Source organism: Pseudomyrmex gracilis, unplaced genomic scaffold, assembly GCF_002006095.1.
Source record: "Pseudomyrmex gracilis isolate BER0280 unplaced genomic scaffold, ASM200609v1 scaffold_5, whole genome shotgun sequence".
NCBI classification, from domain to species: Eukaryota; Metazoa; Arthropoda; class Insecta; order Hymenoptera; family Formicidae; genus Pseudomyrmex; species Pseudomyrmex gracilis.
In genome coordinates this window covers 1,030,074-1,046,592 of record NW_018020589.1, presented here as the reverse complement: position 1 = coordinate 1,046,592, position 16,519 = coordinate 1,030,074, and the positions used below count along the sequence as shown (strand labels likewise).

Below are 16,519 nucleotides of genomic sequence, written 5' to 3'. Positions count from 1 at the left end.
AAATATATTTACATATATATATTCTATATTCGTTGATGGTTTAAGGAAACAGGATGCGAGTAATCAGAGCTCGATGCTGGCGTGATAACGTTAGGCCGACCGCGATATTGGGTTCGAATCTCGCTGTCTTACATTTCAGTATCTTAGAACTTATTTTACCAAAAGTAAATATACACATAAACCAAAGAAAGAAACCAAAGGCGACGTTATTAATTATTAATTATCTCCTACGATATTCTTCTTGTTTCGTACGTACCTGCTATTTGGACTCTTTTTTTTATTGTGCATCCTCTATCATTCTCTATCACTTTTTGACGATCAAGCTCCCGTTCCCAGTTTTGATCGGAAGTCCCAAGTAGCAGAGCATAATTCAAGGCGAATGAATCGCTCTCGTCAAGTTCTCTTTTGTCGAAGAATTGTGAAAATAGGAAAAACTTGATTTATGCGAGTTAATCGATCCCGACTTGAATTATGAAACTTTGCTGTAATAGATCATGTGGTAACATAGAAAATTTTCAATTTAAAGTAAATAAACCAATTTTTTAGAATTGTCATCAAAATTATATTTAAAACGTAATAAACATCGGTCTCACAATACATAATTTCTTTAAACAAAATTAGGAACTTTTTAAATTATTTAGAAAACGCGCGCGCGCACACGTGAGAGAGAGAAAGATTGAAAAAAAAAGAATAAATGTAAAAAGAACATATACAATACAATATCTACTAATATTTATACTAATAAATTATTGTTTTGTTTAAAGTACATAATACTTGTAATTTTAAAATATTATGATATATTTTTTTTGTCAAATCCTGTTTCTTTTAAGCATTGTTTTAAAATCTATACATCATATACTTTCAAGCCATCTATGTACATATTGTACCTGTATCAGGTACTGCAGACAGAATAAGGACGGTGAACATTTTCGAGCAAGATATTTCAGAAAATATCTTTTACATAAATGTCAACTTGTTTTAGGGATTTACATATCAAGAAAATAAAACTTATTTATAATAAACAAAATCTCTCCCTAATATATACATATACAGTAGTCACAGCTTGCCGTAAATCAGTGAATTTACTTCTACTACATCACAAAAACGAAAACAATCCGATTCTTGTTTTTATAATATTGAACGACTAGCTCAGTCTTAAAATTAGTGCGCTCTGTTCTCGTACCCGATAGAACACTCTCTAATCACCGATCTACAAGCGATCACTACTGTAGGTATGAATATATGTGTGTGTGTGTGTGTATATATATGTACATATATACACACATTAAAAACTGCATACACTTATACACAGTATATCAAAAATTTAGATTGTGAGAATTTCTTTCTATGCTTTTATGCAAAATTACAATTTTTTTACGTTTCCCTGAACGAACTCCTTTGAACAGAATCTTCCTTAGAATTTTCATTAAAGCTTTTTTTTCTATAAAGTTCTAAACATCTTTTCTTACACTCTAAGTTTCTAGCAAAAATGTTAGAAATTTGTTTATATTATTAGACATTCATTAATTTTGTTGAAGAGTAAGCACATGTAAACACTTTATGTAATAAGTTTATGTTCGATTCATAATTGAGTTAAATATTTTAGCGCAAACTCTATAAAATTTTATAAAATTTATAATTTATCTATAATTTCTTACTTGTGAACGGTTTTCTAAATGATTAGTTTAATAAATCTTTGATCCAAACAAAATAAGAACAAATTGTAACATTTATATAGGTAAATTGTTATATTTATTATAATTTTTATTGTTTTTAGAATAAAAAAATTATTGCCTCTTGAAAACATACATAATCATGCTGTAAAATATTTTTTTCTCATAAATTAAAAAAATCGCCAATTATACCATTGTTCTTTACAATTTTGGAAGTTTCTTTTGAAGAGTTTTTTACTATTAGACGTAGATTCTTCATTATATATTTAAAATATATATGTTATATACACATATTTGTACCGTATAACTAAAAAATATTCTATATATATATTTACATATACACATATCACGACTTAATAAAAAAAGCGAAGTTTGTGCGGTACACATGTACATGTCCTGAATTGTCCGTAAGACAATAAAACTCTATTCACCCATCATACTCATTATCATAAGTGCAGTAGTAATTATGTAAAACATAACAGATATAGATTAGACATATTATGATATATATGTATATATTATGATCAAAGTATAAAAATACAATTTTGATGATTAATGTGTACTTTGTTCACATAAAACATAGACAATACATTAATTTGCTGCCAGTATGTGTTAAAATCTGCAATATGAGTCGTTTCTCGCGCGAATTATATATATAAGATGTAATTAAATATTACATGAAAATACGTATGTACATTAGAAAAAAATATATAGTAAATTAATGTCAAAATAATGCAAGATATGACGAATACGCGATCTAAATTAGAAAGGAATTTAAAGTTGTTATATTTAAGAAATAAAAAACTTAAATAAGACCGAGAAAAGCTAACGTGGTTATAAGGTAGGATACTAAAAGAAGATAGAATATTATGGCGTTCTATGCTGAAGCTCTAAAGTGCAAAAATACACCACCTTCGATTTAGGTAATAATAAGATTAGATATTTAGTTGTACATTGGTAACCACGTTGACTTTTATTGATCTTATCTAAATTTTCGATTTTATAAAATCTAAAATTGTAAAAAAAGACTAATAATTACAAGTATCACTTCTTCAATATCATACTGATAAACGTTGTATGTCAGGATAATGTAGACGATCCTGTTCAAAGGTCGGATTTAAGAGAATAATATCTTTTGCTCCACTTATGTGTGATTTTTCTTATAATACAAACATTAAGCTTTGTCGATAGAAGCATCTTTCATAATGTCATCTTTAGTAATATTTTGGTTCATTTGGTCATTTTCGTACTCCACGAAGTCGTCGAATAAACTTGGCCATGCTTCTGCGTCATCATATGCGCCTAGATCATCCCCGATACTTTCGGCAAAGTTTAGAAACATATTCCAAGTGTCTCTAGGTATTCCTCGGATGTGATGACATTCTAAAAACTTGAGCCATCTCATCAAAAGCGGAGGCTCGCGTATCGTGAATACCAGTTTCCACAAGACAATCGCCATGTCAACTGGTAAAATTCTCTGACCAGACGTCACGTCAAGGCCAAATCGGAATGTGAATCTATAGAGATCCTTGAATAAATCACTATTGACCATTAATTCCTGAACGATCTCAGGTAACCGAGCTTGTATACTACGTAGACTGTCGACCTTCATTGCCTTTAATCCAGTGACAAATTCGTGACGTGTAAATTGGCACATCTGTTCCGCATTTAGCTTCCATGCAAGCACAAGAACTTTGAATTCATCTGGTGATAGTTGTAAGTCATTACAGAGTTTTTCTATGCCTTCAGCTAATATTACATCGTCTTGATCCTTGAAAATAAATATTAGTTATATTACAATCAAAAAGATGTATATAAAACTTAATATATAAAATTTTTTCTTGTGAACCTTGTACCTTATATTGATCAAAAAGCGCATTTAGTTTGCTTTCCGATGGTTCTTTTTGTTGTTTAGGATCACTTGTTGCATTAAGACCCGATGACGTACCAGAACGTCCTAATGGTTGTAGTCGTGCATAAAATCCTCGAGATAAACGCATGTTATTTTGTACACTAGGCATAGATCCATAATTATCGGAACCTACATTAAATGTAGACAGTGTACTTATAGACTTTCTGTTTCCATTCACTTGTGTTTCATGCATAAAAGAACCAGATTGTTGGCAAGAATTTGGATATAAACCTCTGAGTTCCATCAGTTCTATGAAAAGCAATAAGATTGCATAAATATCTTTATTTTTTTCATGAATATATAGCCAATAAGATAAAGTAATAAGTTTAAGCTAAAATCAACTATTTGTGTATATAAGCGATTACTTAAAAACAACTGTTAACACTTGTATAGAAATAAACTTTCTTGGAGAAGCAGAAAACATTTTCTGAATGAACTGATAACACTTGGAATCTTTTTCCAGGTAATCTCCAGAATTCTGAGGCACATTTTATACAGTGCAAATTCTCTATACATATGTTAACATGTTTTTTAAGAATCCTGTATGTAATCAGTTCTGTTAATTTATACATTATCATTATATTTACCGTCTTTATGCTCTACTATAACAACAGGTTGATCAGTATTGATTGATGGTGGAAGTGGCACTTTAAAGCACGAGAAACAGTTTCCCATTGATGCTGACCGTACTTGACATCAAAGACAATTATCCCATGCATCAGTGATTCAGTCTTACATGGCAGTCTTGATAGAAAGGTGGAACCTAACAATAAGTTTTATTGTTTAGTATTATTATTGTTCAAAATATATATATTTGTTGTTCAAAATATATATTAAGTTTGATTTAATTTTTACTGTATATCATGTATAATTAACATTTAATAGATATCAACTTTTTGATAAATAAACAAATTATGTGCCATGAGCTTCATGTGTGAAATGCAATGCAAAACAAAATATAAATGTAGAAAGATTGGTGCATTGCACTCAAATCAAAGACAAAGCTGTAGTTTAGTTTGGTAAATCATACACAAAATTCAGTAATTGGAGATTGCTTTGTGTGGCTAGCTGTAGCATAATTTTAGAGATCAAACTTCCCAACAATTTGATATACAATAGCACTTGTTAAAGCAAGAACAAAATTTACATAAGCAATATTTTAACACATAATTACAAAAAGATAATAACGAGAAGATAATAAAATTCTGTCGACAGTATGAGTCATGCGTAAAAAATCGTAAACAAAGAGAAGTCAGCGAACGTGAAATAACTTCGACCAGTGGTACCTTGATAAGGCGATCTTTCGGTTGATCCCGGGTGTCGATAGTAGTCTCAACCAAGACTTGCCGCAAAATGATATCTCTCCTGAGCCGCATTCATTAATCTTCAAGCAGCAAATGAAAGGGAGAGGGATGCTTCCGGACGTGTCGTGTGCGGTAACGCGTGTGCGTGCGTTATCTACAAACTTTCCCAGATCAACAGAAAGACGCCGCGCTACTTCTCATATCCCTGAACATTTTTCCTGTATGAAGACGAGTCCCCCGACAGTGGGATTCGACCTAGCAGCTCAGTCTGCGTCATTTGTAACGACGCTGTAACCTCACGCGATCATCAAACGTCAGTGACAATGACAGCAACGACGATGGCGATCTCATTCCAAGCATACAACGTTCATTCGTGATTACTGCCCACACCAGCTGTAGCGGTCACAGCCGTAGCGGTCGACGAAACTGGCACATCACGTTTACCACTCTTTATCACCACACAGAGCAATCGGTCCCGAGAAAACACCGCGACAAAGATCTTCCGTGAGCATTATATCAGAGAGAAGACTGAGAGCGGCCAGGCCTATAAAAGAACGTGTAATCGCTTTTCCGCCCTATAAGTCAGCGCAATGTTCATGGGTGGTGCACATTAGCAACTACGTAGCCATGTCCGCAAACAAACTTGTCGGTACATACGTTATGTTCACACATGGATATGGTTCTATTCCACGTGCTATGTGTCCACAGCATGCAGTTCTATACCGCGTTCAATTTGAGAAGAAAAATCGGATAATTAAGATAATCCAGATAATTAAAATGTATGTACGCGGAAGCAATAGGAAAGACCTTCTGAAACTGAACCATTTTATGACATTGAAAACATTTTATTCAGTCAGTAAGAAGCACTCTACATGATGATAATAATAATCATAGTATAATTATTCGTGACAATAATAATAAATTAATAATTATATAATTATAATAATCCGTTTGTCATAGTAACCACAATTTGTAAATACACAATGCAATGCATTAAGGTCTTCCGTAGGTTTTTCTCTACCACGCGTTACTTCCGCTCCGAAAGGCATTAATGCATCCCAGTGTACAAGATAAACTCACTAAACTCACTTTTTCTCTCTTCTTCGATTCTCTTGCGCTCTTCTTTCTCGCGGTCTCTTTCGCTCACATGTTGAGAATTCTGATTTTTTTTTTTTATTTATTTTTTTTTTTTTTATGTAGTATACATAAAATTACAGAGAAAGAGAAAAAGTCTCTTATATACATATATGTGTGTATAATTTATATATTTATATATGAATCTCTTTCTCTCTCCCCTCTCTTGTCTTTGTGTGTATGTGTGTGCGTGTATGTGTGTGTGTGTGTATGTGTACATTTATATAGAAATTATGGACTTATAAACCAAATATACTATATATTTTGAAAGACTATAAATGTCAATAAATCATTCCTATTATCAACTTTGTCTCTCTGCTGCAAAGATACTTCTTGAGACTTCTTTCTTTCTTTCAGTTTAGCATTCGGCAGCATTGTTGAATTTGAAGGACTACGCATTTAAAAATTTACAGACGGTAGCTCTCTCGCTTTTGTAATATATATTTATATGTACATTTGTAGAGATGCGGTTTTTAATCATAAAAAAAAAAAAAAGAAGTCATAGCAAAACGATGTGTTATTGATTGTACTAACGACAGATGCAAATCTCAATTCTCTCTAAATCGACAATTCGCAAAAATTCTTGTTTGTACAAAACTTTTGCTTACACGTTTCTTAAAATGAATGGGTAAGCAATCTACTTTTTTTTTTTAACAAATTCCGTAAGATTATATTTCATAAAGAAATATCGGTGATCAAACAGGAAACATTACAAAAACTGCTGCAGCAAGTGAGAGCGACCGCTGCAAAGTTTTTTTTCCCATTATTGTAAATTCATATTTCTATTGTAATTTGAGGTAGTGTATTCAATGTAATCCTATTATCTCTTGCTGCTATATGTTGCGTGTGGATATGTTTTTTATCATATGAATACTTCTTCCGGTTATCTACTTGTACTGCGACCGCGAGCCCGAACTAGTAATAAGGAGATCGTAGGACAAATTTCTCTTACGCATGATAATTGGAATGTTATCGACGATGTAATCGAGATTTGTATTCTGTTGCGGCCCAAATCCGTCTTAAGATCCACATAATTTCAAATCAAAGTTTGTTACAATAACTTATCATACAATAATGTGTATATACTATATATAAATATAATAAACATTAAAAATATACTCTCTATATACAAGACACAGCATTAATATTATTAAATATATAACGAAACGATTTGTACAAGTTGTACTTCTATTAAAAAGAAAAATTAACTATATATAAATTATATATTTATATATATATGATATATAACTTGTTTTCTGAACGCAACAGAGAGTATCATGTAAATCTCTGTTCTAGCGCGCATGAGTCAAATTTTGTTTCACAATCTCCCATTACTAGTTTAGACACGTATTATTGCACAAAAAGTGCATAATCTGGCAACAGAAAGTTGCGATAATTCAGATTGGAATAAGTAAAACTTTGCGAGACAATCAGACCGGATCGTCTAAAAAGACCTATATATGCGAATAAACCAGTCGTATAGCGAGCTCATGCTTCATTCCGAAACTCACCAAAAAGGCGTAAGACTCTCATTTTGTATATGCGTACTGTCAACTATTGATTCGATATGTGTCGTTGCACGTTAGTAAACTCTATACTATGAGTACAGTAACCTTAAATATATTTCGGTTCTGTATAAGAGAGAAAGGAGCTTCCATTTTTATCCCAGCATATTAATCACGCCGATAGGAAGGAAGCGCCACAACAAAATATATGTTAAAAGAACTTTTATAAGAAGGCACTCTTGCTCCCAAAAGTTTTGCTCGGGAGCAAAGAAATTGAGACACTTTTTAATTTGGTGAGTCTTGGAATGGATCAAACTCGCTCGGTTCATCTGCTTATTAAAAACAATCTGAATAAGAATGCAAATACTGTAGGCCTCGAAACATGTATAATTATGTATAATTCGTATAATTGTGTGATAAAATATCATCACGTATCAACGCGCACATCCACGCGCGCACGTATATGTGTGACGATACTTGATTCTTTTTGCAGCGCAAAAAAGTCACGGAATATTGCACAAATTCGTTTCGTTGCAAGATTACAGAACAAAAAAAAAAAAAAACAATTCACAATTAACCGTTTAAAAAGATCGCGATGTAAGTCGTAGCGAGAATATATACGACCGCACTGACGTATGTAAGATACTTATGTAACAATAAATCGTTTTTATATTCACTCAAGATTTGATTTTTGATATACTTGATATCTATAATTGAATATCTAACCTCCGGTTATTTATAATCGATAAATAAATCTACGATTTTGAAGACTCTATGTTTTGCTTTTAATTCTACTTGACGCAACGTAAGAAACTTGCAACTCCACGTATCTGCAATATAACTAAAAGTTTTTGTTGTACAAAAACTGTGTGAACCGGAAGTCTCTGGGGCTCGCAGCTCGCGCCGGTCGTAGATGTGCTTCAAAGAATTATCGTCTAATCGTGCAAATGGAGTATGAGGAAGCCGAACGTCGGACAAATTCTGTTAAGATTTCGTTTCGCGCACGCAAGAATCAATTATAATACCTATTGTTCTCATCAGGAAAATTGTGCTTCGCGAAAAATCCGTCCGTAATTCGGCACTTTTCAACTTCATTTTTTATTTAATACCAAATACGACAAGGCTGCTGACATTAGGCTTGCTAGCACTTTGTAAATAATGCCCAGCGGTTGTGCTATTTTGTTAAGTTTTCTCTTTAACTATTACTTCATGAATAATCATTATCACATTTTTTCTTTTTTTTCTGTTTTAATTAAATTGTCCCTACAGATAGTCGAGAAAAAAGGGGAAAGGGTGAGTCGTGTATCTCGTCGGTGCCGCGCCAAGTTGGCTCAATCTATGAACACTTCTGTAAAAAATATAATATCTATGGATGGTTGAGCCCTTGGCCAGCATAACGCACTGAATCGAAGTTAAATCACCTCTCTCGTAGGAAGGAAGTGAGGGGGGGAGGGAAGGGTAGGAACGGGGCGGAGGTAAAAAATGCAAGAAAGATCACTTCTGCACGGAATGTGAGCAATGCGGCTCTATAATACACACATCTACCACAGAATAACGTATTTCGCATCTTCTCCCGACTCTTTTACATCGAAAAGAAACATCTCACTCGGACGTCATCACAAAGCGCGGAGATCCGAGCAACAATAGTAAAAAAAAAAAAAAAAAAAAAATGCATGTATTCAGGGAAAGATCAATAATTCCTACTTTTGCGCGCAGTTTGATTGTACGCGCGAGTTCGTACTTTATATAAATGGCTTGCAGAAGTGATTTTTACTCGAAGTCTTCGTCGTTTGTTCGTTTCGTCAGTTTTCTATGTCTCGTGTGTGTGTGTGTGTGTGTGATTCGACCAGACTTGCCCCTTCTTTCTCTCTCTGCAGAAATCAAATAGTCAATTGAAACGAAATCTGAGAACATGACGACAATTTTGAATTTTGACACTCGTGTTATCCTTATATTACGTTAATATAAGTTTAACAACTTAGAACACCAACGCAAGAACAACAAATGTACAATGTACAATACACAAGCACATTGTATAATAATAAAATTAAAATAGAAATGAGACTTAACGTAAAAACATGACTCACATCCAAAATGTTTACAGTAGCCTCAACTGTTTCACCAGGGGAAAAACACAAACGAAAAACATACATATAATATAGTAAAACTAGTACCTACTTGACTACACTAAGACAGCGAGAAAATCCTAAGACATGCAATATCGACGAAACATCATTTCTGCTTTTTCCTCTTTTTTTTTTTTTTTTTTTTTTTTTTTTAAATCATTTTTTCCTCTTTTAGAAGTAGTGCCGAGTGCGTGCAGTTCTCCTAGAGATCAATGTCTTTTTGTTTTAATTTTGAATTTCCTAACTTTTGCATTCTGCTGAATGTCTTGTGATTTTTACGCTTGCGTTAACAATTAATTCAATATCGTCTCTCCTGCTAGTCACTGATTTACACCCGTCTTTCTCTCTTTTTTTCCTTTCTTTTTCTATATAGCTGGAGAATATCTCAAAATAAAGCAGAATGTTCTGCCTTTAACTTTTACATGTAATTCACAATTTTCAATCTTTGGAGCCATTTCAAATTCACTATTCAATCCAACATAACGTTACAATATTACGCTATTGTGACACATTATTTTTTCACTAAGCTCGTATGTGCCATTTCGTGTTTTCTGACTCCCACCTCCCTCCCCTCCTCTGCGCTCATGCATTACTCGCGTAAATCACTGTTTTCATCGACAGATTTCGTCTTAACTCCACAGATCAAAATTGATCTCTCTTGGACAACAGTTAAAGATTAAAATCATTATTAACTAGAATTATCAATTACACGATCATTAATATGTCTTATCTTATATAATAACCATTGTGCTATTTTTACTCCGTCATTGAGACACACGTTGCCTTAACTTTTTCTCTTTTATTACTAGATGTTACGATGGTATTTTTAGCTTAATTTAGTAACGAGTATATATTTAATGGCATCTGCTTTTTGTTTCAAAGAAAAAGTCGAATAAATTTATTTTTCCTTTTTTTCTTACTGTTTACCTTAATCGTTAGTGCTCAAAACTCCGAGTTTTTTCCAGTTTCAAAGTAGCCTTTTAATGATGTCGTTTTTTCTTGAAACCTGTAACAGAGCGTAACTTCAGTATCAGTCAAGATAACACGTCTGCAAGAATTATCGCGAATGATATCTTACTCTTTTTAGCTTTTCCTTTTCTCTGAGCTTTCCTCTTCTTGGCGGACTTAGTACCTGACTCGCCAAATGTAGTAATCTCATCGCCAAGAGTGCCCAGAGTCGTCATCTGACGACGCCTGTGTTTTTCTTGCTTAGTTACAGGCAAGCGCGTCATGTAGTTCTCCTCGTACTCGATCTTCTGCTTGTCCTCACGCATTAAAATAGCTCGTTTTCCACCCGTACCTTGAGTATCTTCTACGGGAGCATCCAAATATTCTTCTTTTAATTCTTGCAGCACTGTATTTGATATAGCACGCCTACGAATTCGTTCACCAGCTTTGCGGACTTTTTCAGCCTTTGTTTCATCGCCATCTGAAAACAATTACAATATTTAAAATTGAATTAATATTCAGTCTATCTCATCCAAGAATATTTATTTATTTTCTAAGTATTGGCCTCAAATTTTTTTTTCATTTTATGACTTTGAAATGATCGGTTTCACATTATCGTTAATTAATTTTTAATGCAAAAATAAAACTGTTTTAGAATCAGATACAAACCATAAGGTACTGCAGCAAGTTTTGGTGGGACATATATATTTGACTTTCTGAGCTGCTGTGTTATTGGCTTGAAACTATCCTCCTCTTGATCACTATCCTCAAAATCTTCATTGTCCAATTTAGCAACCAGTGCATTAGGATTAGCTTTAAAGTTGCAAGGATTGTCACTGTTAATGGTGCCAGTAACAGCAGTCTTGACGAGCTTATCTATCTGGTACTTAAGTTTGTAATCAATTGGTCGGATTTTCTCCAGGACAGTCCTGATTTCGATCAGACGATCAATCGATGGATCACCTTCAATTCTCTCACCGGAGCATTTTCTCAGCACAACATAGGTCAAATTGATAAGATAAGACAATAACATATGATACTTCATTTCTAAGAAGCTGAGACCCTTATCAGTGGAGATTTCGCCATTTTTTACACGAACCAGCATATTGTCCACAAGCTGGTTTACTTGCAGAACATTGGCGTTCATCTCCCCCAGCAGACGAAATGCCTGTGGGAGATCTCTCTGCTCCATTTCATCAATAGCCTGCAAATAAAAATTATTATTAGCATGTTCTCATTAATACCAGAAGTAACAAGAACCAATATCAAATCTTACAATCATTGTCACTAAATTCTTGCACGATTATATAGAGAAAAACAAAGAATCAGAACGTATTGTATCGTTTATTTTCGTTGGCGGATATTTTTGTGTGAATAGGTTAAGCAGATCGGAAGGCGCGGAAATGTTTTTCCGCAAAAATATTTTTACAAATTACGAGTTTCATCTAGGACATATTCAGGCCGGGTAGAAAAGTGCGGCGCAAATCGCGTACTTCACGGTAACAGCGGTGTTTCATTCAAAAAACAGAAAACGCGGCAAATTTTATGCGTGAAAACGCGCTCAATAAGTAAATTCGGTGAGGTTTTCAGCCAAGACCGCCCGGCCGTTCACAGTTTCACAGAAAAATGTCCGCCGGGGTGAGCAGCACGGGAAAAAAGCGCAATAATCTGCTGCCATCTTTCCTATTTACTAATGGATGACAGTGGAAAAAAAAACAATCAAAAATTTCCGATAGGGAGCTGGGCAGAAAAAAGCGGCGATTTTTGCGCGCCGCGGCCGAGAACGATCACAAAAACACGCACATGACACGCCACTCACCTGAACCATGCTTAGGCACGAGGAATTAACCCAATAGACACATTTCCAAACAACGTAACTTGTAATTAAACGAGTCCCCACGTGGGACGATATTTTCCTTCACGGAGAGGGGGGATATTTTTTCGCTCGGAAAAGTTTGGTCAATGCAGCGACTGTCGCAGGAATCACTAGGGTCCGGATTTTTCATTAATTTATTGCTGAATCACACAGAGTACTGTTATTTTATTTTTCAAACTCCGCAAAATAAAAATTGGTGCATGTGTTGTATGAAATAGTTGCGATTTACTTCTACACGATGTGAAACTTCCGTTCGAGCAAGGCAAAAGCGGCGCCATCATCGAAATAGTTATCCACCTTTGAGGTAACCAGCAGATAGAAATATAAAATATTTTATGTGTATAAGGTGCACATATGTGTACGTACAGTCGCGAATAGTTTAAATATTAAGTTGCATTAACTTTTGTTTTATCTTTAAAACATAAAGTTCCATATAGTTTTGAAATATATTCATCTATATATAGATATATTTATGAATTATGAATACTTGAGAGGTATAACAATAAACGTTCCTAAATAACGTATCCAAAAAATTTTATTAATATTTAGATTAAAAAATAGCAAAATTTATTGAATAAAAACACCAATTATATTGAAAAATGCAAGAATATCCTATATTGTCAGCATCAATTTTTATTGGTCAAATAGATTTCTATTTTAATTTTGTAGCACCATTCTCATCTTCATGTATATGGACATATAATTTACAAAATAAAAAAATAATTGTACATTATTACAGGTCTATACATATATTGTCTTACAAAACTACATCATATACAATCAGACCATATTTGTTAAGTGGATTCATTAATTATGTGATACTATTTCTCATTAATAAGAGTCAAACAATAAATCAACATTTTTTGCGATATATTAATTATTACGAAGTCCAGTCATTTTTATTATTTTAACCACCCATTTTACTGTCAACAAGTAAAAACTATCTTGTCATGAACAAATCATATGTAACAAAAATTACGTTTGCACGGCAACGATAATTTAGTAACATTAGTTTTTACAAAGAACGCGTTCGACTGATCAATTCCGTATTTTTTATCTCATCAAAGCAATTTATCAATTTCTCGCGAAGTGATGTTTCCAGATCGTTGTCGTGTAGACGTAGAAAAAGTTAACACGTTAAATTTCTGTAATTATTTTTACAAACAACTCGCATCGTTAATAATTTCCGCTGTCATTTGCTTGTCTTGCAAGACTGCATCCAATTCTTCCTGATCCCACTGCAGATTTACTTTGCGCAAACGTGCCTCTTTCTTACCAACAACTTTTAAAATGCCTCTGGTCTCTACCAATGAGCATAAATTTACGAATTCGGAAGCATCGACAGCATTTATATTGCGCTTTTTGCAAACCTTTTTATATACCTCGTGCAACTGAAAAATAAAGTATTACTTGAAAAACAAATTTTCACTTATAATTTTAAAACAAATTATTGTAAGTTTAATCAACTTACACTTCCAACAGTAACGTCTTTGTTTCTTCCTTTATTTAGGATAAGTAACAGCGAGCAAAGCAACAATTTCTGTTGAATAGGGAATGTATCCTGTTCTTTATTTAGATTTTGTGTACTGCCATAGACTCCGTTTAAAAGTGTAGCTACTGTTTTTAAATCAACCTGCTTCTCAGCTTCGATCTTCTTTTTTGAAAAGTCTGTGTTTACATCTGAATAAAAGAAAATATTAAATTATTTATATACATTCTAGAACATTTTTTTGGCTTCATACATTAAATCTCTTTATATTTTTTATTAATATATATCAAAAATGAATTTTTATATACTATGCATGTAAAACATTGATTTCTTTTGTGCATATAACTTATATTTATTGATCTCTTAATTTTTTAAACGAAAAAAATTCACTTACCATTATCATTCGTCGGACAGAGTACTTGTGCTATTTGATGTGACTCTACCAATTCCACGACCCTTCTGCTTATATCTAGAGCTTTCCTGATATCCCCAGATATAGCTGCTACTTTGCCTGCGAGCAGCTGTATTGCAGATGGTGCAAAAACATTGGAGGCATTTGCTTGATTTAGCCTCGCCAAAATTATGTCGCTTATTTGCTGTTTTGTATATGGCTTAAAGTGCATTAACGTTGGCTTTAATTCGCATTTTGCCTGCAATCTAGGTAATATCCTGTCTGTAAGATCCAGGGCGTTAGCGATTCCAACAAGAATGAGTTTGGAATTTGGTATAGACGGCCATTCGAATATAGAATATAAAACTGACTGCTTTCTGCTCTCCAACTGGTCTATTTCATCAAGTACTAATAGCAGCATTTTATGCTCGGATGTTAGATATTTCTCTACAGAGGCCTTGCTGTTCTTCTTAGACGTTGCATTTTTTATAGACAACTCCTGAATGATTTTTCCATAAATGGCAGCTGCGGATTTCATGGTAGTGCAATTCACATATACCATCTTGAGTTTGGATCTCAGTTCAGTTTGTTGCATAATCTTCAAAAGACTAGCAGTTTTTCCAGTGCCAGGAGGACCCGAAATATACAAACAACCTGACGTCCTTTGCTTGCAATGTGTCTGAAGAAATTCTTGCAGTTCAGCTAACTCCTTTTCTCTTCCGTACAACTCCTCAGTCTCACAACTATGCAAAGCTCTACGTGCATTTTGATATCTGTCAGATCCAAGTGGCTTGGAAAGAAGTTTATCCTCCTCTTCACAGGAATGAGATATAAATAATTGCTTGGGAGGTAATCTACCTTTCTTTTCAGATGATAAATCCAATTTATCCAAAAGAGTAGATGGTGTTAAAGAGGATTGCGACTTAGCTCTTCTTTGCTTGGGTGGAGTAGGAGTATGTTGATCTAAAATAATATCAAAGTTGTATAAATATAATTACTTCTAAAATATATTTTCAAATTTATTTATACTTCTCTTTCTCTTTTTTCTTAAACGACTTACCATCTGATTTATCACATTTCCGTCGTCTTGGTGAATTGGCTTTGCTATCTATTTTTCCTTTGGTTACACTTTCCTGCTTCTTTAATATATTCTCAGAATCTGAATCTGATTCACTACTGCTTAGAGTAACAATCTTTTTTACCACTGGTGTATATTTCAATGGTGTGCATCTTGCCCTTGCATCAGAGAAATTTTCTTTTACAACATTATCCTTACCATAGAAATTACATTTTTTTCGTATAGGAAACTGAATAGTGTTCTGCATGTTTGACATCAAATACTTCTAGTCAAAATTAGAAATGAATATAAAATGTATAACTGAAACATAAGAGATTAATATCAATAAAGACATTGTTACTCAAAGAAACAAGAAATTTAATAAATATAAAATTTTTTTATATACAATTTTCTAAAATTTCTTCTTTAAACTTTTCTGCAATGTTTCCGCGTGTTGGAACTGTTTTTCTTGCGTTGTTAAGGCGTTATATCTCTTATTATTCTTACCTTTAGGTGTTTCCTGGAAAAGTTGTTACTCCAAGTTTTATGAAATCACAATCTTCTATAATAAAGAAATTTCCCAAATTCTAGAAAGGCACTTAACTTATCACACATCACGCGATCGTATCTACCCTATTACGTACATTTGATTAGTCAGCTGTAAAAATGCAGTTTTGGCGGGATTATACATTTTCCGGAGATGCGCAGTATTAACCAATCAGAATTTTGCTTTAAAGCCTTGTATACACGATACTATAATCAGAGAGAAACCTGAGAGCGGCCATCCTAATGTAATTTTTTACGACGGTTTCAGCCGCCGGTTTTAGCCGTATTTCCACAAAAGTGGAACTCAAAGGCCGTTCTACATTAAACGCAAGTAGCAGATCTCGTGGAATTGACCAATTGCAGAGTCAAATCAGCCAATCGACCAACGTGATTGATCAGTTCCACGAGATCTGCGACTTGCGTTTAATGTAGAACGGCCTTTGAGTTCCACTTTTGTGGAAATACGGCTAAAACCAGCGGCTGAAACCGTCGTAAAAAATTACAATAGGATGGCCGCTCTCAGGTTTCTCTCTGCTATAATAGAAATCGATCTGAGAT

At 33.7% G+C, this 16,519-nt stretch overlaps 3 protein-coding genes across 5 annotated transcripts; all 3 read right to left on the bottom strand.

The window, feature by feature from the left end:
* Positions 1-758: 758 nt before the first annotated feature.
* Positions 759-5,613, bottom strand: LOC109857828 (DCN1-like protein 3). Its single transcript, XM_020434558.1, has 4 exons — positions 4,872-5,613; positions 4,173-4,348; positions 3,530-3,834; positions 759-3,444 (listed from the first exon to the last, which is right to left on the bottom strand). The coding sequence occupies exons 2-4, from the start codon at positions 4,258-4,260 to the stop codon at positions 2,848-2,850; spliced, it is 990 nt and encodes a 329-aa protein (XP_020290147.1). The 5' UTR covers positions 4,261-4,348; positions 4,872-5,613; the 3' UTR covers positions 759-2,847.
* A 4,156-nt stretch (positions 5,614-9,769) lies between these two features.
* LOC109857668 (neuroguidin) lies at positions 9,770-12,688 on the bottom strand. 2 transcript variants are annotated; one of them, XM_020434215.1, is made up of 4 exons: positions 12,422-12,688; positions 11,272-11,806; positions 10,733-11,083; positions 9,770-10,660 (listed from the first exon to the last, which is right to left on the bottom strand). In XM_020434215.1, exons 1-4 carry the CDS (start codon positions 12,428-12,430, stop codon positions 10,635-10,637), a joined length of 921 nt encoding a protein of 306 aa, XP_020289804.1. In that variant the 5' UTR covers positions 12,431-12,688; the 3' UTR covers positions 9,770-10,634. The 2 variants fall into 2 exon arrangements, with proteins under 2 accessions (XP_020289804.1, XP_020289813.1); XM_020434224.1 differs by lacking the exon at positions 12,422-12,688 and adding an exon at positions 11,879-12,275.
* A 415-nt stretch (positions 12,689-13,103) lies between these two features.
* Positions 13,104-16,098, bottom strand: LOC109857402 (cell division control protein 6 homolog). Of its 2 annotated transcripts, none has more exons than XM_020433675.1 (5): positions 15,923-16,098; positions 15,419-15,736; positions 14,362-15,321; positions 13,950-14,158; positions 13,104-13,869 (listed from the first exon to the last, which is right to left on the bottom strand). In XM_020433675.1, exons 2-5 carry the CDS (start codon positions 15,690-15,692, stop codon positions 13,636-13,638), a joined length of 1,677 nt encoding a protein of 558 aa, XP_020289264.1. In that variant the 5' UTR covers positions 15,693-15,736; positions 15,923-16,098; the 3' UTR covers positions 13,104-13,635. The 2 variants fall into 2 exon arrangements, with proteins under 2 accessions (XP_020289264.1, XP_020289272.1); XM_020433683.1 differs by lacking the exon at positions 15,923-16,098 and adding an exon at positions 15,822-15,880.
* Between the last annotated feature and the right edge of the window lie 421 nt (positions 16,099-16,519).

Bases quoted from the DNA above. Each gene is read 5' to 3' on its own strand.
- LOC109857828 (XM_020434558.1), bottom strand. From the start codon at position 4,260: ATGGGAAACTGTTTCTCGTGCTTTAAAGTGCCACTTCCACCATCAATC. The intron at 3,835-4,172 runs GTAAATATAATG...TGCTTTTCATAG, and splicing joins TATAGTAGAGCATAAAGACG to AACTGATGGAACTCAGAGGT. The intron at 3,445-3,529 runs GTACAAGGTTCA...TTTATTTTCAAG, and splicing joins CGCTTTTTGATCAATATAAG to GATCAAGACGATGTAATATT.
- LOC109857668 (XM_020434215.1), bottom strand. The intron at 11,084-11,271 runs GTTTGTATCTGA...AATTGTTTTCAG, and splicing joins ACTTGCTGCAGTACCTTATG to ATGGCGATGAAACAAAGGCT. The intron at 10,661-10,732 runs GTAAGATATCAT...GCTCTGTTACAG, and splicing joins AAAAGGAAAAGCTAAAAAGA to GTTTCAAGAAAAAACGACAT.
- LOC109857402 (XM_020433675.1), bottom strand. From the start codon at position 15,692: ATGTCAAACATGCAGAACACTATTCAGTTTCCTATACGAAAAAAATGT. The intron at 15,322-15,418 runs GTAAGTCGTTTA...ATATTATTTTAG, and splicing joins GAAATGTGATAAATCAGATG to ATCAACATACTCCTACTCCA. The intron at 14,159-14,361 runs GTAAGTGAATTT...TCTTTTATTCAG, and splicing joins CTGTCCGACGAATGATAATG to ATGTAAACACAGACTTTTCA.